General features: G+C 39.7%; 1 protein-coding gene and 1 non-coding gene across 2 annotated transcripts in view; one reads left to right on the top strand and one right to left on the bottom strand.

The window, feature by feature from the left end:
- The window catches only part of LOC124722185 (dynein axonemal heavy chain 7-like), a 913,348-nt gene that overhangs the window by 385,160 nt on the left and 501,954 nt on the right, over nt 1-26,234 (bottom strand). Inside the window, exons 18-19 of the mRNA XM_047247384.1 lie at nt 1,729-1,906; nt 424-652 (exon numbers count right to left, since the gene is read on the bottom strand). Coding sequence (XP_047103340.1) covers nt 424-652; nt 1,729-1,906 — 407 coding nt within the window. The remainder of the gene's footprint in view (nt 1-423; nt 653-1,728; nt 1,907-26,234) is intronic.
- On the top strand, nt 984-1,056 carry Trnat-agu. Its single transcript has one exon. It is a non-coding gene; the product is annotated as a tRNA-Thr (tRNA).

Here is a 26,234-nt window from a genome sequence, read left to right as displayed (position 1 = left end):
ACATAAAGTTTTGTAATTGAACATTTAAAGTCTGATAGTGCTGTGACCACTTTTAATACGCCAGTAGTGGAAAAAGTGAAACACCATCTGGGTCACTTTTTATATTTATTTAGATTACTGGTTTTGACTCTAGCAAGAGTCATCTTCAGCTCCAAATTTAATTACCATGAATCACAGTTAATCATCAGGATTAAGATTTAGTTAACTCTCAAAGCCCTACACTGGTGATGAACTGAAGTTCATGGTAATTGGATTTATGACTGAAAATTATCTCTGGCAAGAGTCAAAACTGCTAGTCTGAACAAATATAAAAAGTGACCCTGATGTTGTCTTAGGGAAGAGTTCAGGGGAGTGGGGACTAAGGGAGGGAGGGATAAGCAGACTTAAATCAAAAAGGTTTTATCAAATATATGTGTAGCATACCCTCTAGAATTGGGATAGCTTGAGCGAGATCTGCTTCACATTCATTTTTAAGCTCTTGAGCAGCAGCTGCTTGGGTATTTGCAATTTTCTCATCTTCTCGTACCTGTGCTGATGCTTTTTCAACCTGTGATGTTTCCCTTTCTATAACCAACATCATTTCTGCAGTTTCATTAGCTGCTGAAACAAGTTTTGGCCTTAGAGTAGAGAGTTCTTGCTGCAGTGCACATACCTGTAGATATATGAAATACACGCTACTTAGAAGGAAAAATCATTGAAGCTGTATTTCTAAAAGATAGTGTTAGAAATGTGTTAACCCATCTTTCATAAAGGTAACATGTCCAGAGGGAAAGACACCACATATATAATTAAGATCAGGCTGGCCAATGAGTCCTTCAGTGCAGATGCACACCACACTCAGACTCTTACAGGAATCTATGAAAATCCGTGAGTAATGAGGATGGTGGGCAGGGGCACAACGTCAGTACTGTGTGGATAAGTTGAGAATTTGGGTCTGACAGAAGATGTGATATGGTTCTCCATGCAGTTGCAATGATTACTGTGTCCGGATGGCTTAGTGGTCAGAGCATCTGCCTAGTGAGCAGGAGACCTGGGTTTGAATCCCAGTCTGGCACAAATTTTCAACTTACCCCATTGATGCAAGCAGCTAAATCTCATGATTCCTTTGTATATTTATAAATCGAGATCATAACGTACTAATAAAGTTCTTCAAAACAAGGCCAAAACACATTTCATTTAATTAATAGTATATACATTGTTTCACTGAGAACCCACAGTTGGATCAATTAAAATGAATGCATCTTGATCATCTGAGCTGCGAAAATTTTTTAGTAGTATGGTTAACAAAATATTGAAATTAAAGATGTTCTTTATCATAATGCAGAACATGGTATACTGTAAGGCACATCTTTCATTAGCTAACAGGGCTGTATGGTGTGGTTATTTTTGACCAGAGTAATCCAACTGGTTAATACAAAGATCTGTTATGAGTTTACCATTTGAATTCTTCTCTAAACACTAGTATACTGATGGTAAGTTCTGTGAATACAAATTCTTCTATGAAGTTGTATGTATATATATATATATATATGATGAAATCACCACTGCCATAACTACAAAAATGTATTTTACTCCACAAAAAGTAGATAAGTGAAATATTTAAAGAGAGGTATTAATGCATTCATGTGAAACCCAATTTATAAAACTTGAACCATTAACATTCACTACACTTTGTATATACCAGACAACAATAAATGGAAAATTTTTATGTCAATGATCATTACTTACTTGTTCTGCAGCAAACAACAACTTCTCAAGACCAATCATGTATCTCTGTTTAACTTTCAATATTTCATACTGTTTAATGTTAATTAAATCCTTAAATAATGTTACTAGCTCAACATATGCTGTGGAGGTAATGTATATCTTCTGTCCTGTTGACTCATAAAACTGAGTAGTTAACTCTCTGTGGGACAACAGGAGAACATGTATTAGTCAAATAAGTTACTCACAGCAGCAGATTTTTTGGCTATTCCTACAAGATGATTCATACACAATAATAAGGTCAGACTTCTATGAATATACTGCTACAAACATATATTAACATGACATTTGTGTCTTCTGAATGCATAACCATGAAGTTTGCAAAATTGTTCAGTGGAACGTTGACATATAGCTAACAATGCTGCATCACCCTTCACCTTCTCACATCTCATGTATTCTGCTTTGAATGAGATTTTTTTCTAGGATGGCTAATTGTCTAAAGAAAACAATGGGAACAGTGTTGTATGCATCCAAACCCACTAAATACCTGTGATGACATTAACTGACTTTAGGGTGAACTTTCCTCAAAACAGCACTGCAAATAACTGCAGGCAGTGATAAAGATACATAGAAATAAATACTGCACATCTAACTCATCCACAGTTTTTGTATATTTAATTAAAATATATAAAACTTCCAATACACAAAAATGAATATCTTTTAATCATACACATTAAATATATATGCTTTAGTGATACATGATAACAGTATTTTCTTGTACAATTAATAACAGCAAGAACGAAGTAGGAATGGATATGAAAAATGGAGCTGAGGGATAGGTTTTGAACGTAATCAAGAATCATACTCATCAACTTTTTAACTAATCTCAGAAAAAAACAGAACAATAATTTTTGTGAATCCATATACCATCAATAGAAAACGTTTGAAATCTACCAAGCAATGACAGAGGCACAGAAAAGTTAGTTATGTGGGGATTATCATATTATTACACAAATCATTCTCTCCACAGATTACAAGAATTTCTTAGTTCTGGTGTTGCCCCTCAGTCCTCTGTGAGATCACATCACCAATACCCAAAATCTTACTCAAGTTGAATCCAATGCTATCTGTGACCTGAAGACAGACTGTTCTACTATTGTTCTCCCTGGAAATTGAGGCTTCATTGCAGTTGTATATGGGCATGACAAGTATGTGGCAGAGAGGCTTCATCAACTCTTGGATTCCTCAATACACACAACTGTTCCTAATGACCCTATCCATTCCATTCAGACTGAGTTGCAGAATATCTTAATTACATTCAACAAAAACTTCTTCACACCTGATACTTCATTGTGAGTTGGTGCAATTCTATGTTACTTCTAAATGGAACTGCAAAATACAGAAATTTGATAGGCATATTACTTGCATCATTTGAAAAGGAAAAGTTAGTACCTTGTAGGAATATGAGTTTATTTTAGAATTCACAAATTAAGTAGATAATTCACTTAGCTCACAAAAGACATGAAAGTCATGAAAGAAAAGTTTTCCAAGTTGACCGTTACAATTATATTTCTGTGTGCATTCATAGAAAGAGCATGGAAATGTTTAGAAGTGGATACATTTAACTGAGAATATTTATACAGCTCAAATGTAAATAGTTTTGGAATCGTAATATTGGTAGCACTGTGGAATGCAAAGGCCAATTGATGATATAGCAGAAAATTGATTGTGGATCAGCAATTTGATCACAAAAATTACCGGTACTGCAAAAATGGGTCTGTTGAACAATAACCACTGACTTTTAGCGATTTGAGGTTGCACATATGACAAATAATATTGAAAAACCAGTTAATTCAATGTTAATTTACATCATACCATTTATGCCATACAGAGTTTATTTTTAGATTGTCTTTACATTTCATTGCTTCAGTAATGTTACAAGCACATCAATTCACTTCACTTTTGATGCATTGAATCATGCAGTCACCAAAGAAATAAGCTAAATAATCAAGTTCTTCAGTTGAGTCTGAAAACTAAGAGACTACACCAACTTCTTCTTGGGACATTGGCAGTTGTGGCTGATCATCTAGTTTCAGTTTCCTTTGAGATATGCACATGACCAAATACTACACACAGTGACTGTAATGTTCTCTGAATAGAGAGAGAATTAGATCAGCACTTAGAAATCGCAAATGGAAATGAAGAAATAAATATGACTCACAATACAAAACAGGAGAATGAACTATATGCTTTACAGACAAGTGAAACACATACATTCCTGATTCATCATTCTTAATTTCATCTGGAGAGTATGAAATTCTCTGTCAGTATCTTTAATTTCTGATCCGCGATCTTCATATAAAATGTCCATAACTGCTGCCTCTGTCAGCAGGCTACACACTATTTCTACCTACATAAACACTTGTGAATGAACTATATATGAGTCTCTCCTTGTACATCTCTCAGTTACTTCTAGTCTAAGAAAATTCATAAATGTAGCCCTCTGACAACAGAAGAAGGAACTACCTGCACATTCTATGAGGGCATGACTTCAGTGACTAGTTAAATGGCCATCAGCTACAGAAGCTGTCCAGAACACCAGGTCAAGTACACACATATGGCATAAGTACACCATGCTAAAAAAGTTAAAATCTTACAGTCTTCACAAGAACAACAGCTTTCACAGACATCCTTACCCCTCATGACCCATATACCCCTAATGGAAAAGGAATTCCTTAAGACCTAGAAGCTGGTTTCTCTATTTTGTTATAGATTTATCAATGACATCTTTGTGGTCTAAAGCTATGGCAACAGCTTAAGTCTTTTTTAAAAGTCATATTCACCTCATGCTTTTCAAATCCAAAACCACTTACCGTTTCATTGACCTCTATGTTATTGTAGGTCACATCCAAACTTAAATCTATATAAAAGTAACCAACAAATAACAATGTCAACAATTTGACAGCTACCACTCATTTTATATCAAATGCTCTCTTTGCTACAGCCTAGGCATGTCAAACTTTTCAACTCCAATATTAAATCTCTCAACATCTACATCCATGACCTCCACCTGGCTTCCCTCTCCTGCAGTGACTTTGCAGATCTTGTCCACAAAGTTTCCTACATTCAACCTCTGACAAATGCAGCTCACACTTTCAAGAAACTCAGAAGTGTCCCCCTAGCCTCAGTGCGTAAGTATGCCCAGGGTATGACTTTTTTAAACTAAGCCCTGAAATGAAAAGCTCATCTCTCCCTGATATTCTGCACACACCACCTACTGTCATCTTATTGCTCTTCTAACAACCATAACATCCCTGTTAAACTGTATGCCAGACCATTATCTCTATCTCAAGATCCCCACCCATGAAATTCTTCATGCTGTAAAATCTGTCTCATGCATCCACTCACAAGAATTTATTCTAGTAACATCACTGTTAAATCCTACAATAACAAGGAAGACTACTATGTGAAAGCACAGATTAGGGGAAGTAGGTACTACTTCCTGTCCATGCTGTTTGTGCTGCCGACTCTTGAATGCATAAACCATGGAGCTGTATGCAGTAGCCTGGGATAGATTTGGCATGTCATTCACTGGTAGGGATTGTGCAATAACAAGTCAACAGAATAAATGATACATGATATACACAATTTTTATGACATTCATTGCAGATCTATGTTAAAGTAAGTTTGACTCTTAAAGTAGCTTTTAGATAGTTCATTTTTGTTGTAAATTTTAAAGCCATTGCAAATATAGTTACAAACTTGAAGAGCATGGATATTGTACCATAGAGACATCAGCCTAAAGGCCATTTAAGAATATGTGTATAATAGTCTAACTTATTAAGGAAAATGTGATTTTCTACTATAAAACATGATAGGCTAAGTAACCATTAAAACTGGAATATAATTTAGAAATTTCAGCACCACTTTCAATTACAGAATTAGTAATGCTGCACCAAATTTTAAAGTTACATCTATAATATCTGAGGCTGCAGTGAATATCAAACACATTGTGTGGGAGAAAAAAGTTTTGATTTAGGAACATATTTATTTTGGGTGTGTCAAAGTGATGGTGTTGTGAAGGTACTCTTTGATAGTGTTAAATCCAAGTTGCATGTTGAAGATCCATAGCAGAGCCTGTTTATCCCAAATATTTTTACCTTCCAAGGCATGTGAAGGTACTCTTTGACAGTGTCAAACCAAAGTTGCTTCTTGGAGGTCCTTAGCAAAGCCTGTTTACCCCAAGTACTTTTACCTGCCAAGGCATTAGTTAAGGAGCCTAAATTTCTGCAGAATGGGGAATGAGATACCTATAAAAGTTAACCATTCCCAGGAATTTGGTAGGGTGTAGTGTCTAGTGGAGGAGTTCTGTATGTTCTTGAGTTGGTCTGATACCATCTCATGTCACTGTGTTTCCCAGAACATAATCTCTTCCTTGTGTATCTGGCATTTGTCCTTGTTTGTCACTGTTCCATATTAATCCAGTGCTCAGAAGGCAAGCTGCAAGCTCATATTGCTTGGGTAAAGAAGAAAAAACTCTTAGATTGTCAAAGTATGCAAAACAGAATAGAAGGTGATTGAGATCCTTATTGATTAAATGTTGCCAAGTTTGGGCACTGTTCTTGTGTTCAGTGCCCTGTATTCTTCTCACATCCCATACGTGCCATCCCTCTTAGGTACAAAGTGGATGGGTAAGGTGTGCACAGTATTTGATAGTCACACAATACCGTTATTTAATAGTTTTTCAACAGCTGTTTTTGCGAAAAATAACTCTGCTGGAACTAGACGTCATACTTTCTGGAAGTCTGGAAATCCTTCAGCATTGTTTACTCTGTGGATGGTTCCATCCTAATGCTATGTTGTGTTGGGAGTGTAGAAACACTAGATGAAACAGAAGGAACACTGGGAGAGTGAGAAGCTTCCCTGACCTGTATATGCTCTGTACCTACTGGATGAAGTCCATGGTTGGAAAGAGTAGTAATAATCACCAAAGATTCCAACTGGGTGATGCATTTGTGACTGTTACTTGAGGCCTCTTTATGTAACCATTTTATGTCCTTGTTATAGCCAGTGTTCACAGTACCCAGCACCAACAACTTCTGAGACAATTCCTCATCTATTCTTCAGCTTCCTTTGAAGTGTGTAAGATAGCACAGAGATGAGGACTGAGAGGTGAAGGATGCTTTGTGTCAGAAATTGCATGACTCATTGACTCTCGAGTGGATGCACCACGTTTTACAATGCAAGTAGGCGAGTGGTATATTTTGTGAACATGGAAAGAATAGTTGCCTTTATGTTACCAAAGTAAATATGCATGAGCAAAATCACAATTTAATCTTAGTTAAATTAAATAACAATGAAATAAACTTACATTGTGTGAGCTAAATCATTGTTTAAATAAATGATAATAAAATGAACTTTCATTATATCACTATGATTCCACGTAAAAGTGTTACCTCACAGTAATGACACACTCATAGCATTAATGAGTGCAACTGCATCAGATCACAGCCAACCACTTATTTGATTACTTATTATCTTGTAGATAACTACCTCATTATGCAACTGTTCTGCTAGCTTGGAATCTGGGTCATTTTCTTGCATGGGTCATACATTTTTTTCTCACCCAGCTCAATGTTTATTTTATGCTACTGCTGCTCACTTGGACATAAGAGAGCACACTGCGGCATTGTTTTAGTTGAAACAGTAATGAAAGAATAGGCAGGGGCTCACAGATGTAAGGGAACAATGAAATGGTACAAGACAACATTATTTGTGGTTGGTGCACTTTATACATAGGTGCACCCACTTATGGGTTAACAGTGACAGGTGATACTTGACCTCAGCTAGTTTGCTTTGTTTGTCATGCAAAGTTCTGTGTAACACCAAATTTTCATTCTCTAATTTTGAATGTTCAGTTTTCTGCTCTCACATAGCCTGCTGTTTAGTTAGTGAATGGGATAAGTCTTGAAGTTTTTTAATCAATGATGCAGAGGAATCTTTCAACATTGATGGAGTATGGACCAGTGATTTTCTGATAACACCAGGAATACACCAGTGCAAAGGTGGAAATGGTGGAAAAAGTGGGTGACCAACAGCGGTTCATTGATGTCTGCAACCATGAATGTTTATATAAATAGTGTGCTCTGTCCTAAGTTGACAGTGCAACTGGTGGTGCCATACATCTTAATAGGTGCATCATTCACCATCTGGAGCTGTAGAAGAGATCCTGAAGTTGAAAGCCTGGAAGATGTTTCAGGATTGTACTTATTTCAGAGCCTGAGTTGATGAGAAGATACTGAACTGTTTTTCTGTCAAGAAAATGTAAATGGCCATTATTCTCTGTCCCATGAGGCAAACTGGTTTGGCTGACGTGCATAGGGTTTAGGCATACTTGCTTATTTGCATGACCTGTGACACCAACTGGAGTTCACAACCATCATTTGGGTGCATCTTTGGTGTGGTGCATTTGTGAGTAGCTGCTCCAAAACATGAATGGAACCAACACCAACATGTGATTTATCAGCTGTTGCTGGAATTTTGAGTGAAATCAGCAGTGGACTGATTTCTGACAGGCAGTTCATCATGAGGCATCCTGGGAGCTGAATGGCATTGACCTCCATCAAATGTGTCATGTTTCTCCAGCCACATTTGGCTCATATCAGTTATCAATGCTGCCTCATTGTGTAATACAGCTGCTGCTGTTGTAGACCCCTGGCGAATCCTGGGTGATAATGGCACCCATCTTGCAGTGCAAAAATTCAGTCAGCAATTTGTAATTTGTTATGACACAAGTCATCAACATTAGTAATCACAGGGACTTGGATTTGAGGGGGTAACTTGCTTATCCATGTCACTCTTTCAGCAGACACCCTAATGCTCTTTCCATTTTGCAAGATATCATTATATACGCATCATGTCATAACATACGGTAAGGTCCAGTATAAGGGGATTGTAGAGGAGCCCGGACAGTGTCTGTGTGCAGCATGATGTGTGAACAATCTGCCACTGCTTTGTCCATGAAGATTGGATGTATGCTCTGGTGGTACACAGGTGACTGCCTCATTCCTGCACATGGTCATGAATCTGCTGCACCAACAGCAGTAACTCCATTTCTGTTGGTAGTGGTACAGTTGTGAAATAGTGTGCCAGAATCCTCAACAGCTCCCTGTAAACCATCTCTGATACTGATGTGCCTATATCCACCTTATACACAGTCTGTAAACCTAGAAGTAATAGTGGTAGCACCTCTGTTCAACCCTTTCAGTGACACAAGAGGGCTGGCTTCAGTGCTCTGTGCCACATTACAATCATTCTGTTGCTCACTAGATTATAAGTTCATATGTGATGGTACTAAAACCCATACAGTCTAGTCAGTTTGCTGAACAGATTATATTCAGATTGTCAGCCCTGGTCTGTTGTAATATTCAGTGGGCTTCCAAAATGTGCTAACCAATGTGCAATGAATGTCTTCACTATTGTCTTGGTTGCTATGTCTGTGACTGGTATAGTCTCTGTCCAACCTGATGTCCTGCTTTATAATGCTGACATTGAGAGCATAAATGAGTCCCGTTCCTCTCATCCTTTTTGATTGATGGCCACACAAAGTGCTCATTTAGAGACTTGATAGTGGCATTTGTCCCTGGGTGTGCTAGGTTTTGGATACTGTCAAATGCCCCTTTGCGGAATCACTGAGTAATGTATGGCCATAGCCTCCATCATGAGACATCATGCCATATCTTGACTTAGCTTCCTGGCACATCTGTCTGCTCCAGTCACAATCCTATGGGCCAGTCTGTTGGCAAGTAGTGCAGCTCTTGATCTGTCTCTTGTGCTGTGGTGAGGTCATCATAATTTAAAATGCTGACTATACTCTGTACTCATGAAAATAGTTGACAACTTTGTTCTCTGTGCCTCTAATATGCAGTATGTCTGTGTTGACCTAGCTGACTAATTCTATGTGCCAAAACTGCCATGGCAAACAATTATTGTTGATGTGGAAGGATGACATGATGGGTTTATGGTCTGTGAACACGAACACTGTCAGTGGCTAGGCTTTAATGTAAGGGCCAAAATGTCTCACAATGTTGTATATTGCTGACAACACCCTACTGTAGGCACTCCATTTTGCCTGTCCATGTAAAACACTGTCAACAGTTCGCAAGTTCTGTCATATACATCTGTACTAAAACCTGTAATTTCTTATTCACGGTGCCTCATCTGCAATGTGATCCTCACCCTGGGCACCACATGAACAGTTACCTACCTGTAAATTCTATTCTGCACCTGGTGTCTCATAGCAGAAACTTCATTGAATTGCTGTAAAACTGGCTTTATGAGAAATTATCTAATACAACACACCACAAAATTTTAAATTAATGAGATCTGTTTCACATTTATTGTCACTAGCAGCCTTTTCCCTGTTGTTCTGCTGATTTACGTGTTTGAAATCTACTGTATATTGCACACATACCCTCCTCCCCCTGTCTCTCTGTCCACTTCATTCTCCCACCTCTGTCTGTCCATCAGCCGCTCCTCACTTCCTCTGTCTCTCCATCTCCCCCTCCCCCTCTCTTTGTCCATTTTTTCTTTCACTCTCTCTGTCTGTCCCCTCCTCACACCTGTCTCTATCCATCTCTTCCACCTCCCTCTCATTGTAAGCCTCCTCCTCAAGCCTTCTCCCTATATCCAACTCCTGTTCCCCTCTTACTCTGTCCATTCTTCCTGCTTCATTTCTCTGTCCATGTCCTCTTGTCTCCCTCCCACTATCTATCTCCTCCTGCCAACTGCTCTCTGTTCGTCTCCTCATCCCCACATCTCCCTAATCTTCTCCCCCTTCTCCCTCTACCTCATTCACCCTACCTACCTCCTCGTGCCTCCTTCTCCTTATTCATCTCCTCCTCCTCCTTTCCTTATCCTCTTCTGCCTCCCTCTCTCAGTCACCCCCTTCTCTGCCCCCCTCTCTCAATCATCCCCTTCAACCCCTCCTCTCAGTCCATTTACTCCTATATCCATCGCAAACTTCTCCCAGAAGTGTCCATCTGCATGTGCAGCCACAATAAAAAAGGTTGATTTGTGAGCTGATACAAAAACAGCAACAACAACACATCTGTCATGCAGGACAGTCTATATGTAAGGTGCTTGAAAATGGTGTTGGCTGCCGTACCAAAAAGATTGATAATGGAGGACAGTACTATTCCATCACAAGGTGCTTCTCGTGCAGACCAGCCTACACACTGGGGGCCAGAAAAACAAATTCTTGCCTCTGACATGCTGGCTGCCCTGCAACGCAGATCAATAAAGCAGGAAGATACCTTTCACACACATTATTGGCAGCACTTCTGGAACTCACATTTCGTTATGGTGTTCAACTCCTTCAGAGATTCTGTTTTTATCTCATTAATGTTGGTAAAATGGCATCCCCTCATGGTTCTCTTCAGCTTCACAACCACAAAGAAGTCACTGTGGGCTGTGTTCAGCAAATATGGTGGATGAGGCAACAGAGAAATTTTTTTCTTGTCAAAAAACTATGAACAAGTATTGAGGTGTGAGGTGGAGCATTATCATGATATAATTTGTATTCCTTATCAACTGTACAACTATAAGACAGGAAATCATTATGCACTAAAAGTGAGAAGTGCATTCACATGTGGTTGAACATGTCAAATTTTATTGGTCTTGGGTCTTCAGGCAGCTTCCATTTGGGTGATTGGGCCTTGGTTTCAAAGTCATACCAGTATACCCATGTTTCTTCACCTGTTACAACATTGTTTAGAAGTTGTGGATCATTGTTGAATTCATTCAGCAGTTCCTGAGTGATATCAATGTGACACCATTTTTGGTTGAAATTCAATAATTTCATAACAAACTTTGGTGCTACATGTTTCACATCCAAAACATGCAAAAAATTGGTTGACATGAGTCAAAAAATATGCTGACATTATCAGCAACCTCTCTAATGGAGATTTGGTAATTTTATAGAATCATGTTCTTTATGTCTTCCGTGTTTTTGTTAGTAATTGATGTTCTTGGGTGACCAGGGTGGTCATTGTCTTCAGCATCTTCTTGACCCTCTTCAGAACATTTATTCTTCTTGTAAAGTTCCACTGAGTCTACTCAAAATATGTATATGCTTTTTGACTGTCAACAATTAACTAAATATTGAAAACAGCTGAAAATATAAACAGACATCAGGAACCAACAAGATTAAAAAATTAAAAATAGGATGTATAATGCCTGAAAAATTACAGTAGTTCCCATTACTTATTGATAACACATTATCACAAAAGTAATGAGGTAGCAATGTGCACATATACAGATAGTGGTAGTATCATGTAAACAGGATATAAAAGGGCAGAGCATGGGTGGAGCTGTCATTTGTACTCAGGTGAGTCTTGTCAAAAGTTTTCTAATGTAATTATGGTCGCACAACAGGAATTAACAGACTTCAAATGTGGAATGCTAGTTGGAGCTAGACAGAAGGGGCAATCAATTTCAGAAATCATTAGGAAATTCAGTATTTTGAGACACAGTGTCAAGAATGTGCTAAGAATACCAAATTTTAGCCATTACCTCTCACATTAAACAATGCAGTAGCTGATGGCATTCACTTAACAACAGAGAGCAGTGGAATTTGTGTAGAGTTGTCAGTACCAACAGACATGCAACACTGCATGAAATAACAGCAAAAATCAATGTGGGATCTATGATGAATGGATCTGTTAGTACATTGTGGCAAAATTTGGTGTTAATGAGGCATGGCAGCAGATGACCAATGTGAATGTCTTTGCTAATAGCATGACATTGCCTTCAGTGCCTCTACTGGATTCATGACCATATCAATTGGACCCTAGATGAGTGTAAAACTGTGGCATGGTCAGATGAGTCCCAATGTCAGGTGGTAAGAGCTGATGATCGGGTTCAAGTGTGGCACATACTCCACAAAGCCATGGACCCAAGTTGTCAAAAAGGCACTGTGTGAGCAGGTGGTGCCTCTACAATGATTTTGGCTTTGTTTACATGACATGGAACAAGTCACTGAAATGATTATGTTCAGTTACTTGGAGATCATTTGCAGCCCTTCATGGAATTCATGTTCCCTAACAATGATGGAATATTTATGGATAGCAATACACCATGTCACAAGGTCACAATTGTTCACTATTGGTTTGAAGAACTTTTTGGACAGTTTGAGTGAATGATTTGGCCACCCAGACTGCCTAACATGAATGGTACTGAATATTTATCAGGCATAATCAAGAAGTCAGTTCATGCACAAAATCCTGCACCAGCAACACCTTCACAATTACAGATTGTTATAGAGACAGCAGGGTTCAGTATTTCTTGAGGGGAGTTCCAACAACTTTTGGAGTCCATTCCATATTGAGTTGCTACACTACACAGGGAAAAAGGAGGTCTGACATGATATTAGAATGTATCCCATGACTTTTCTCAACACTGTGAATTACAGCAACAAGTAACCAGTTTCATCCCTCCCATTAAATGTTTTTCACAGGCAACCACTTTAAGCATCCTATGACAGGGGCAGATTATCAACAGTGCACTTTCACATGTGTTGTCTCACAAGTCAGTATCAAAGTTGGTTTTTGTTAAACAGTCATTGAACAGGATAAACTTTCTTGATCATTTATAGAAATAAATGCATAACCAGTGAAAGGAAAGCTGGAGTTTTAAATTTTGCAATTAAAACACTGTTCATGCAGGAGGAGCCTACAGACATATCATACTTTGAGTGCTGCATAGGCTCCTGAGTGGAGGATACAGAAATAGGCATCCTGGGCATTGAAAGCAACTGAAAGAGTGGAAAACAAATAAGATGCTTGGTCCAGATGGAATACCGGTTCACCTTTAAGAAGTAACTGGTCCCTTACTAAGCTTGCATTCACGATGAATCTTGATGAATCTCTCACTCGCCTCAAAATTCCAAGTGTCTGGAAAAAAAGGGGAGGTGGTCACCTGTATATAAGAAGGGTAAAAGAATGGATCTGCAAAATTATACAGTGGACTGTTGAAGAACTGAGCACATTTTAAGCTTGAATATAACAAATTTCCTTCAGACAGAGAAGCTTCTGTCCACAACTTGGTAGAGATTTAGAAATCATTGCTCATGCAAAATTCAGCTTGCCCTTTTCTTGCATAATGTTCTGTGAACCATAGGTGAAGGGCAATAGGCAGAATCCATACTTCTAGATATCTAGAAAGCATTTGACACAATATCCCACTGCAGGCAGTTAACAATTGTTCAATCATGTGGAATGTGATATTTCAGTGCCTGTGTTGTTAATAAGTACTACGCAGTGTTCATTCAGACATGCATGTGTGTCTGAAGAAACAAGTACTGTGGCAACTACAGCCATCATGAAATAATGAAATGTATTCACAACTGTCAATCTGGATGACCATCAGCTGTATAACGGAATGCTAAAAATGAAAATTTATGCCTGGCTGAGACTCAGATCTGGATTTCCTGCTTTATGCAAGTTGTTGCCTTAACCACTTTTGATATCCATGCACAGCTGATGGCCAGACACAAACTTCCATCATCATCTTTCATGCATTACAACCTGCTCTCATACACATTATGTAATTGGTTGGTTGGTTGGTTGGTTTGGGGAAGGAGACCAGACAGCGTGGTCATCGGTCTCATCGGATTAGGGAAGGATGGGGAAGGAAGTCGGCCGTGCCCTTTCAGAGGAACCATCCCGGCATTTGCCTGGACTGATTTAGGGAAATCACGGAAAACCTAAATCAGGATGGCCGGACGCGGGATTGAACCGTCATCCTCCCGAATGCGACATTATGTAATTCTCGTGCAGGAAGAGGACATTTTAATTGAAAGTAGCTGCCTGGTATTGGTGGATAAATACAATATTACAGTGCCCGCATAGTAAAGAAGTACTCTGCAACATTCTTTTGGACATGCATGAGCAATGCACAGATAGCCAAAGTGTTTAAGGTGACCGCCCGGATGAATTGGGAAATTTGGGTATGAGATCAGGTCTGGCATCAATTTTCATTGTTGTCATTCCATTAAATACCTGATGGTTTTCCATATTCACAACTGGGAATACATATCAAATTCATACAGAATAGGTTCCCAGATATATGAGTGGCTCAAAGAGTGCATTTTTCTAGATGGCAAGTGTTCATCAGAGACAAGGTTACAGTGGGGAGTGCCCAGGGAAGTATGATAAGGCCGCTCTTGTTCTCTATATACATAAACGATCTGATAGATAAGGCAAGCAGCAGTCTGTGAGAGTTTGCTGATGATGTTTCAGTGTACAGGAAAGTGTCACCCTTGAGAGAATGTATGAGGATAGAGGATGTTAGACAGACTTTCTATTTGGTGTGATGAATGGCAGCTTGCTCTGAATGTAGAAAAATGTAAGTTCAGGGAGATGAGTAGGAAAAACAATCCTATGATGTTCAGATACAGTATTAGTGGTGTGCTGCTTGACAGAACCATGTCAACTAAATATCTATGAGTAATGTTGTAAGCAGTATGAAATGAGCACATAAAGTCAGTAGCAGGGGAGGTGATTTGTTGACTTTGGTGTATTGGGAGAATTTTAGGAAAGTGTAGCTCATTTATAAAGGAGTCTGCATATGGAACATTAGTGTGACTCAGTCTCTTGAGTACTGCTCAAGTGTTTTGGAGTCCCACTAAGTCGGTTTAAAGGAAGACATGAAAGCAACCCAGAGGTGTGCTGCTAAATTTGTTACCAACAGGTCTGATAGACTTGTGAGTATTATAGATATTCTACTGGAGCTCAAATGGGAATTGCTGGATCGAAGATGACATTCTTTGCATAAAACAGTACTGAGAAAATTTAAAGGCATTTGTGGCTGACTGCAGAATAATTCTACTGCTGCCAATATTGAATTTGTGTAAGGATCATGTAGACACAGCAAAAGATATAAGTGCTTGTACAGAGGCATACAGACAGTCATTTCTTCCTTCCTCCATTTACAAGTAGAAAAGAACAGTGAGCTACTAACAGTGGTACTAAGTACCCTCCACCATGCATTTTATGGAGCTTTGCAGTGTATGTATGAAGATGTAGAAAGGATCTAAAATTTCTGCTCTGAGTCATAGAATGCTAAATTCATTTCTTTTTTTCTGGTGAGGCCATTCTCTTCAGTAGTTCCCACCTGTAGCTCCAACAAGGGTACCATGTTATCTCCAGAATATTTTACTCAAGATGTTGCTGCTACATCATTAAACCATAGAATAGTGCTAAATGTTATTGGAAAAATATAACTGCTGTAGTTTCCTCTTGCTGTCAGCTGTTCACAGTATGAGTAAATGATGCCTAATGTAACATGGTCAGGACAATCGATCTTCCAGACTGTTGCCCTTGTAACTACTGAAAAGGCTGCTGTCACTCTTCAGGAAACATTAGTCAGTCTCATCGCCACATAGTTACCCCTCCAATGCAGTTACACATAGAGTATGTTTATCCCCAAAGTACCCAAAGTACCCAAACCCCAACTGGGATAATGGCCTAAGTTTATTTTGGAGGGTGGGCAGCGTGTGTATGGTTGGAAAGGTCCAAAGTGTGTAAATTCAATATCATTTTCACTACATCATCAGCAATCAGTTCCTAGACTCAGTCATGATTTTAAGGTATTTGGGAGTTGCTGTTGAGAGTTGATTAAAGTGGAATGACCACATAAATCAATTGATGGGGGACAAGGTAGATGCCAACCTTTGGGAAGAATCCTAAAGTAGAGTATTTCTACATCTATATCTACAGTCCGTGAACCACTGCGAACTGCATGGCAGAGGGTGCATCCCACTGTACTGATTATTAGGGTTTTTTTCTCATTCCATTCACATATGGAGAGTGAGAAAAATGATTATTTAAATGCCTTGTACATGCTGTAGTTGACCTAACCTCATCCTCATGATTCCTATAGGAGTGATGTGTAGGGGTTGCAGAATATTCCTGGAATCATCATTTAAAGTGGGTTCTTGGAATTTTGCTTGCAGACTTTCTCAGGATAGTTTCTGCCTGTCTTCAAGTCTGACAGTTCAGTTCTTTCAACATCTCAGTGACACTCTCGTTTGGGTCAAATAAACCTGTGACTGTTCATAATGCCCTTTTCTGTATACATTCAGTGTCCCCTGCCAGAACTACTTGGTACAGATGCCATACACTTGAGCAATATTCTAGGGTGGGTCACACAAGCTATTTCTGAATGATCTCTTTTGTAGATTGATTGTATTTCTCTAGTGTTACCTGTAAACTGAAGCCCACTACCTGCTTTATCCATGACTGAGCTTATGCAATCATTTTACTTCATGTCATGCAAAAGATATACACAGGTATTTGCATGAGTTTACTCATTTCAGTTGTGACTAGATGATATTATAATCATTGGGAACTATGTTTTTTTCATTTTGTGAAGTGCACAATTCTGAACATTTAAAGCAAACTGCTATTCATTGCGCCACTTTGAAATCTTGTCAAGGTCTGAGTGAATATTCAAACAGCTTCTTCCAGGTTGTATTTTTTTGTAGATAACTGCATCATCTCCAACAAGTCTGAGGTTCCTATTATTATTGTACACTTCCTGGGGTATACACAAATCTGCCAGTGGCTCTCCTTCCAAAATAACATACTGCATCCTCCATACCAAGAAATTCTCAATTCATTCATATTTTTCATCTGATATCCCACATATTTGTTCTTTTTATAATAAGTGTAGATGTAGTACTCAGTCAAATGCTTTTCAGAAATCAAGAACTACTGTATTTACCTGACTGACTTGATCAATGGCTTTCAAGTTGTCATGTGAGAAAAGTGAGAGTTGGGTTTCACGTGATCTATGTTTTCAAACTCCATATTGGTTGGCATGGAGAAGGTTGTTCTGTTTGAGATATTCCATTATATTTTCACTCAGAATACATTTTAAGATTCTACAGTAAATGGATGTCAATGATGCTGAAAGGATCACTTCTGCTACTCTTACTGAAGATAGGTGTGACCTGTGCTTTCTTCTAACTACTGGGTACAGTTTTTTGTTTGAGAGATATATTTCAGATTGTAGTTAACAGAGGGGCTAACACAGCTGTTAACTGAGTACAAAATCAGACAGAGGTGCCATCAGGTCCTGGGACTGTAAGTGGGAATTTCAAGCATACCCAGTAAAACATTTGCTACAGCCCATGTATCTGTCTTTTGTGTGAGGGCAGGCATTGCCATCCAGAAAACTTGTGTTCACTATCCAGGTCGGTTGCAGTTTATGACCTGTGACTGTTCCTGTAGTATGGAGGAATGGGATGTGTCATTGAAATTACCATGATGAGACTGTAATCTCAGCAACTGCATTTTCCAAAACAGTGTCTGCATAACCTCACATGATCATGGCAATCTCTCATCCATTTTTTTGTTGGGAAGAAGGGGTGCTTAGATTCAATGAATGAGTGCCTTGACTCATGATGGTAGCGATGGACTTGCTACTCTTCCCCTGTAATGATCTGTATTAGGAAACCATCCCTTTTCTCCCATAAAAGCTGAGGTGCTGCAGATAGTATGTTCTGAATGTGAAGACAAAAACTGCTGAGACATTACAGTTACTCAATATTCATGGATTCAGTAGATAAACCTTTTCATTGTAATGAAAAATGTGTGTTGCAAAACTATTCACTGAAAGTAGAGAGTGCTAAGCCAAAGGTATAGCCACTGACCTCAGTTTATAACTCCACAAAATATTAGCACAGTTGTTACAGAAAATCATGCAATGTGATTTTAACAGATGTGAAACTCACAAGATATCTTCAAAAGTATGACCACCAATGTGAACATATGCTGCTCAACAAAGGATCATTACCTAGTATGTGATAAAAATGTATAGTATGTCCTGAAAGGTATCAGAGGTAATGTCAGTTTGACTGATGAGTTCTATACATGATCTACTTAAAAGAAAAGATGTCCAGATATGTGAGCTCAGGTAATCTCAGTGAACATGACATGCAGTTCCTTAACTAATTTTCAATTCCCATCTGTAATAGTCAGATGATCCCTTTACAGCAGCACTGAAGTAGTGTGGCATCATATGACAATACAAACACATTGTGTGCACCATATGCTAGGGTATACACCCTATATTTTGACATATTATTATTTATTTATGTACTTATTCAATTATCATTTTACAATGATATTAGATTTGTCATCATAATACAATGAAAATAAATAGCTCAAAAATATATATTCACCTAGAATATTCACTGCAGAGCCAAAGGGACTGATACACCAGCCTAATATCACACAGGCCCCCCACGAGCACGCAGATGTGCTGCAATACGGTGTGGCATGAACTTGACTAATGTCTGAAGTAGTGCTGGAGGAAACTGACACAATGAATCCTAAAACTTCCTGGCAGATTAAAACTGTGTGCCAGACCGAGACTCGAAATCAGGACCTTTGCCTTTCGTGGGCAAGTGCTTTACCAACTGAGCTACCCAAGCACGACTCACAGCTTTACTTCTGCCAGTACCTCGTCTCCTATTTTCCAAACGTTACAGAAGCTCTCCTGCATTTCAGTTTTAATTTGCCAGGAAGTTGCATTTCAGCACACTATCCACTACCCACAAATCCGTAAGAGTATGAGGGGGTGGAGATCTCTTCTGAACAGAGTATTGCAAGACATTTAAATTCAGAAGAATGATCCTGGAGCCACTCTGTAGCAATTCTGGATGTACGGGGTGTTGCACTGTCCTGCTGGAATTGCCCAAGTCCACCGCAATGCACAATGGACATGAATGGATGCAGGTGATCAGACAGGATGCTTACAGATGTTTCACCTGTCAGAGTCATATCTAGACATACAAGGTGTCCCATATCACTCCAACTGCACATGCCCCACATCATTACAGAGCCTCCACCAGCTAGAACAGTCCCCTGCTGACATTTAGGGCCATGGATTCATGAGACTGTCTCCATACCTGTACATGTCCATCCGCTTGGTACAATTTGAAACAAGACTAGTCCAACTAGGCAACATGTTTCCAGTCATCAACAGTTCAATGTCGGTGTTGACAGGCCCAGGAAAGGCATAAAGCTTTGTATCATGCAGTCATCAAGGATACTTAAATGGGCATTTGGCCCCAAAAGCCCATATCAATGATGTTTTATGTGCTGACACTTGTTGATGGCCCAGCATTGAAATCTGCAGCAATTTGTGGAAGGGTTGCACATCTGTCACATTGAATGATTCTCTTCACTTGTCATTGGTCCTGTTCTTGCAGGATCTTTTTCAGGTCATGGAGATGTATGAGATTTGATATATTTACAGCATTTCCTGATATTCACGGTACACTCGTGGAATGGTTGTACAGGAAAATTTGTGCTTCATCACCTCGGAGATGCTATGTCCCATTGCTCGTGCACCAACTATGACACCATGTTCAGACTCACTTAAATCTTGATAACCTGCCATCGTAGCAGCAGTAACCAATCTAACAACTGTGCCAGACACATGTCTTACATAGGCATTGCCTACCACAGTGCCATATTCTGCCTGTTTGCATATCTCTAAAATTGAATATGCGTGCCTGTACCAAATTCTTTGGTGCTTCACTGTCTAAGCATGCACCATTAGTATTAGATGTGTTGACAGCTGTGGCCTTAATGAAAGAACTGTCCTGGCATTTGCCTGAACTGATATGAGAAAGCCACAGAAAACCTAAATCAGGGTGGCTGGACAGAGCAGACTTCATCATTCCAAATATTCTCTCAGTTTCTCAATTTCTGCACTGCCTAACTTGGTTGTAATAGATCTTAGTTGAGTGCCTTATGCACAATGGCCACCTGTACAACAGATCCATCATTTGGGCCCTGGGCTGAGCAGGGGCCAAACTGTTGACCACCAAGCAGAAACCAGGTCACACTGTCAGCTGCGAGGAGCCACATCATTGAAGATAGCATACAGAGTATTCTGCCATAAGCAACCCATTGAAGTACATTCACAGACCTGAGAAGTCAGTCTTCAGTGAGTAAACCAGCAAGCTAGGTGCTGGTAGCAATAACTCTTCCACAATCAGAGGCTTTCTCTGGTGCATCCAGGAAGACACATCATGGTCCACCACTGCTATGCCACCAAGTCGTCCTCCCACGGGCACCACTACACTCTGAACAATTACCAATCAATGTGAGATCCTAAGATGCCATGTCAACAGTCTGGATCTGTAAATTATACTAGTGTCTGATTTTGGTTGCACCAAACTCAAAAATCTCTGACCTATTGTGGTCATTGACTACCAGTAATTGATGTCTAATGAAAGAAAACATAATTGACATACTTGTTCATTTTCTGAATTATGTTGACAGCCTAGTTCAAACTGTCTTAATTACCTTTCAATACTGGCTTTCCACAAGGCTACTTAGTAGAGATATTAGTTGATGTTAAATTACAACTGGTCTTGGGTCAAAAGTTATTTTTATGTATAGACATTTAGCAAGAATTTATTTGTTATTGTTGTAATGCAGCCACCAGCCAGTTATTGATTCTTATTTCAGCCTTCAGCCAAGGTTACCACCACTAAACGGAATTTGTGTTTACTCACAGGAAACAAACTTTGTTTCTTTAGATTCTGAAAATTGTTCTTGCCTACTGATCACAGATATAGTAGTGGTGACGGGGATCTTCCCACTTTTGCAATGTGACCAGCATGTTTAGTTAACACCAACAGGCAGAGAGTGTGTGTTTAGGTTTTGTTTTCTTACTCTGGTGATTTGTATTTTTATTGGCAATGTTGCAACCTGTGGATGCATCCCAGCAGGTCATGCTGCTGCTATAACAGATGCAGATCATGATGGATCAGATTATGCAGACCAATCAGGTCTTGATGGAACACCTAGAAGTTCTCTTGGCCTTGGTACCAGATGACTCCCACTGCCTGTCAAGTTTCGACATGTTGGTGAAGAGTTTCTGGACAGCACCACCACTTTTTCAGTTGTTTGACAAGAAAACAGAACCATGGGCAAATTGAGTCATGCACATGGAAAAACATTTCATTGTACTTGACATAACAGTTAACACTCAGTGACACTCAGCAGTGGCATACCTTTTGGCCCATGTGGGTCCCAACAGCTCTCACCTGTTGCAACAGCTTCACCCAGAGGTAAAACTACATGCCATCCCCTATAAGTACTTGAAAGTAAGCCTGTCAGACTATTTCAATTCTCAGGTCCACTTGGGAGCTGCATGGTACAAGTTCTGTAGCTGTCATAAGACTACTGTGCAGTCCTACAGGACTGGATTACTCACCTTCAAGGATTAGCCAGGGTCTGTCAATTCCTTTGTCCTAACCCTGAATGTAAGCAATCATATGCAGTTCTTTAGTTCATGATATTATTCTCATGCATGCACCAAATGATATCCAATGAACTGATTTCATGAAGTTACAGGGTCCCTCATTGGGCACTTGTCTTCCTATTATAAGGGCACTTCAGCAATCATTGCAGTTGACTGCCTCCATGAAAGACCCTTCATCAATATATGCCACCCGACTGGCATGTTGATCCACCCCATCCCTCAAGTCTGTCTGCACGATCAGAAGCCACTGTCACCCCTAAGGACTTTTCAGTTGGTCAGTACCCCAACCCATACCATCTTGTCACAACTGTTTCTTTCAGCACACCCGCCAACAATGCCCCCACCAGCAAATCAAGTGCAATGCCTGTGACAAGGAGGAACATAAAGGAGAAGTGTGTCAGTTGTCCAACATAATGACAACGAATGCTACTCACCTTGATACTTCCAACTCTGGAAAGAAGGACAAGCCTCAAAGTTGCCCAGATGTTTCCTTGGTGCAGTCAGTATTTCCACATACCCAAAAGGTCATTGCTCTTACTTTGAGGATTAATGAGGTCCCAATTATGTTTCAGCTTGATCAGAGCATTAACTGACCATTTGAAATTTCATGAATTGGTTACCCAGTTCCACTCTACCTTTGACAAGCCTATGATGAGTGTTGTCAGATTTGAGACTCATATCACCCTACTGCTCATGGCTACACCCAAGTTTTATAAGGCCTAAAATGTCCCACATACACTTTAGGATAACTTGTGTGTTAAGCTACAGCACTTGCAAGAGAAGAACATCCTCATGCCTATTCCCAGTAGTTGATTGGTCTCCAAAAGTGTCCTCATGGAGAAACCCAACAGAGTGCAGCAGATCTGTGGAGATTTTAGGTGCACAATTAATGATCAGTCTGTAGTGGATGCCTATCTGATCACCAAAGTCAAGGATATATCATCTCACATTTATCTGGGGGATGACTCTTTGCCAGAATAGATCTCATAAATGCTTACCTCCAGTTACTGTTGGACAGAGGCTCCCAACATCTTTTGGTAACCAACAGCCCCTTTGGTATTTTTCAATATATAAAACCGCCTTTTGGCATAACCAGTGCATAAGTTATATTTAAGAGGTACCTGGAGCAGCTCACAAGGAAGATCCCCAGAGTGGAGAACTACCTTGATGACATAATTGTTGCAGGCAAAACTGACCATATGCTGGATAACCTGTGCTCTTCTTCAAGGTGGTGCACCATGATAACATCAAGTGTAATAAAGATAAGTATTTTTTTATTCACCAAGTAGAATATCTTCGCAAATTCTTTTCAGTGCTACATGAATCTTCCCCCTGCCACAAAATCTCCTTCTGACAATAATCAACTGAAGTCTGTTCTTGAAACTGCTCCACAAGACTGTGAAGTGGACTGATTGCCAGAGTCTGAGAAGGTCTTCCAAGCTTTGAAATGGCATTGTTGTACCACTTGTTTGGTGGCATATGAACCATCCCAACAATTGATCTCGACAATAGGTGCATTGGATTATGGAGCAGGACACTCCTTTTTCAAATGATAGATGGTGTAGCACATCCTATTCCCTTTGTTTCCAACACCCTGTCACTATCCCAAAGAAACTATAGTCAAATAGAAAAAGAGGTCCTAACGATACTTTTTTGTGTTAAAATTTTCATGGATACATCAATGGTCACCAGTTCAATCTCCTTAAAGATCATAAATCTCTCTTCCCCGTTGTTAAAATTTTTCTTCCAGTGCCTATGAAGATGGTACACCATTTCCATTGATGGGCTCTTTTCCTCTCCAGTTATCAGTATGAGACTCAATACCACTCTAGCACTCATCATGCTAATGGCAATGTACTTTGTAGGTTACCTCTGTGGCTGGACCTGGCCTTTGACATAGAACCTGAAGTCTATTTCCATTTGGACATGGCACCTGAGGAAGTAGTGTCCATCTTGGCACTGAATGCTATGCTCATTGCTCAATACACAGCAGAAGATCCACTTCTGTGTGAGGTACTAAGCCAGATACGGGTGAGGTCATTGGCCGACTGGAAACAGCTCCAGCATCTGGAGGTTCAAGCATATTGACACTGGTGTCATGATCTCTCAGTCCTCAGTTGGGTCTTCCTCATTTCTGAAGATAATGGGTGAACCCAAGCCATTGTACCTGCCACTCTCTAATTAAATGGCTGGAGCAACAACATGTCTATTGATGTCACATGGATGCAAACATCACCACTACAGTTACGGCTTGTCATACTTGCCAAACCAAGCAAGCAGTATCACCCCAGAGGAATTTTTCCTGGCTGGAGGTGTCAGACCTCTGGCCCCTTAACCACTTTGATTTCTTGGACCCCTTTTCAGGCCATACATGATTGATTCTGGTGAACACTGGTGTAGGTATTCCATAAGTCTGTCAAATGACAAATTCTTCTGCTTGTGAAACTATCCACATGTTTTCCCATATTTTTTTCTATCAAAGGCCTACCAGAGACCATTGTCACTAACAATGGTAAACAATTTTCATCCACAGAGTTCACCTCCTTTTGCAAAAATAATAGTATTGCACTAATATATATAGCTCCATTTGATCCTGGCTGAACATTTTGTTCACACATTTTAGACTCAAATGTCTAAGTTGAGTGTACATCAACTTATTGAAGTAGCATTGCCCCTCTTTTTGGTTTCTTATCAATCTACTCTGCAAGGCAGTTCATCTCCAACTGAATGTCTGCATGGACACCCACACTGCTCTCTGCTTTCCTTACTGATTCCCATGCAAATAAATCCTCCCACTGAGTGACAAAAGTGGCACTGTTTTTCTGTCCATGACATTGTGTGAGCTCTGATTTTCCCTAATGGACATCAGTGGTGGACTCCCAGATGTGTCTCTCACTTGGTGGTCTGAGAGATGGTCAAAGTCACTCTCCTTACTGTCAAAGTGTGTCGAAAACATATCAATCAGTTGTGACCTCACCATGGAGACTGTTCAGGATCCACTAATTCCTCACCCTCTTTGTTCACTGATGTGACCTCTCTACTTCAGCTTGATCAAATCCAGTTGCTTGCCCTGGGGACTTCCACTTCTTCCACGACACTGGCAGATGCTCCACCTACACTGTTGGAAGTCGAATCCATCTCTTCAGTGGCACCTGAAGCCATTGTTGATACGGAGGTTCCCTAAGAGGTCAAGATGTGCTGTACTTTCTCCTCTTCTATCGGAGGTAGGCATAATATATCTTGGCCATGTGTCTATGTGCACTGGCAACCTGCACAACCTGCATCAGGTGCATCCCAGACTGAGTAGAGGCCAGCCTGTTAGCTGCCAATAAGGTTCCAGGATGTGCTAGATATGCAGCTAGAGGTCACAATGCACATAGAATAGTTTATTGTGCATAAACACATGACTGAAAACAGTGCAAAAAGTATTCTGTTGTGGGAAGCCCATTCAAGGCCACACACAGACCACATATGTTAGTGTTTGCCAAGTAAGCCACTGGGCCCAGTGCTGAGAGCAACCATTCTTCCACAACCAGGGGCTTACTTTGGTGCATCCAGGAAGACACATCACAGTCCACCTCCTAAATTCTGCTGAGCCATCCTCCTAGGGCCAATACTATGCTACAGACCATTACCAGTCAATGTGTGGCTTACAACACTATATCAACAGTTTGTATCTGTAAATTGTAGTGGTTGTTGACTTTGGTTGCATCAAACTCTAGAATCTCTCACCTGTTGTGGACATTGACTTTCAGTGGTTGACATCTAACTCCAGAAAACACAATTGACATACTTGCTTATTTTTTGAATTACATTGACAACCTAATTCAAGCTTACTCAAGTACATTTCAATACTGGTCTTCCAACAGACTAGTTAGTGGAGATATTAACTGTTGTTCTATTAGAATTGGACTTCTGTTAAGAGTTATTTTGCTGTCTGGGCATTTAGATAGAATTTATTCATTAATGTTGCAATTTGGCCATTAATCAAGTATTGTTTCTTGTTTCGGCCTTCAGGCAAGGTTATCACCACTAAAAAGGAACTTGTATTTACTGGCAGAAAAAAAACTTTGCTTCTATGTACTGAGAACTGTTCTTGTCTGCTGACCATGAATATAGCAAGCTGGTATCTATTGAACAAGATTATTTGATATAACACTGTCTTTCTCTTCATTGCTGCCTGC

This window comes from Schistocerca piceifrons, chromosome X, assembly GCF_021461385.2.
Source record: "Schistocerca piceifrons isolate TAMUIC-IGC-003096 chromosome X, iqSchPice1.1, whole genome shotgun sequence".
NCBI lineage: Eukaryota > Metazoa > Arthropoda > Insecta > Orthoptera > Acrididae > Schistocerca > Schistocerca piceifrons.
This window is presented reverse-complemented; position numbering and strand designations above follow the sequence as displayed.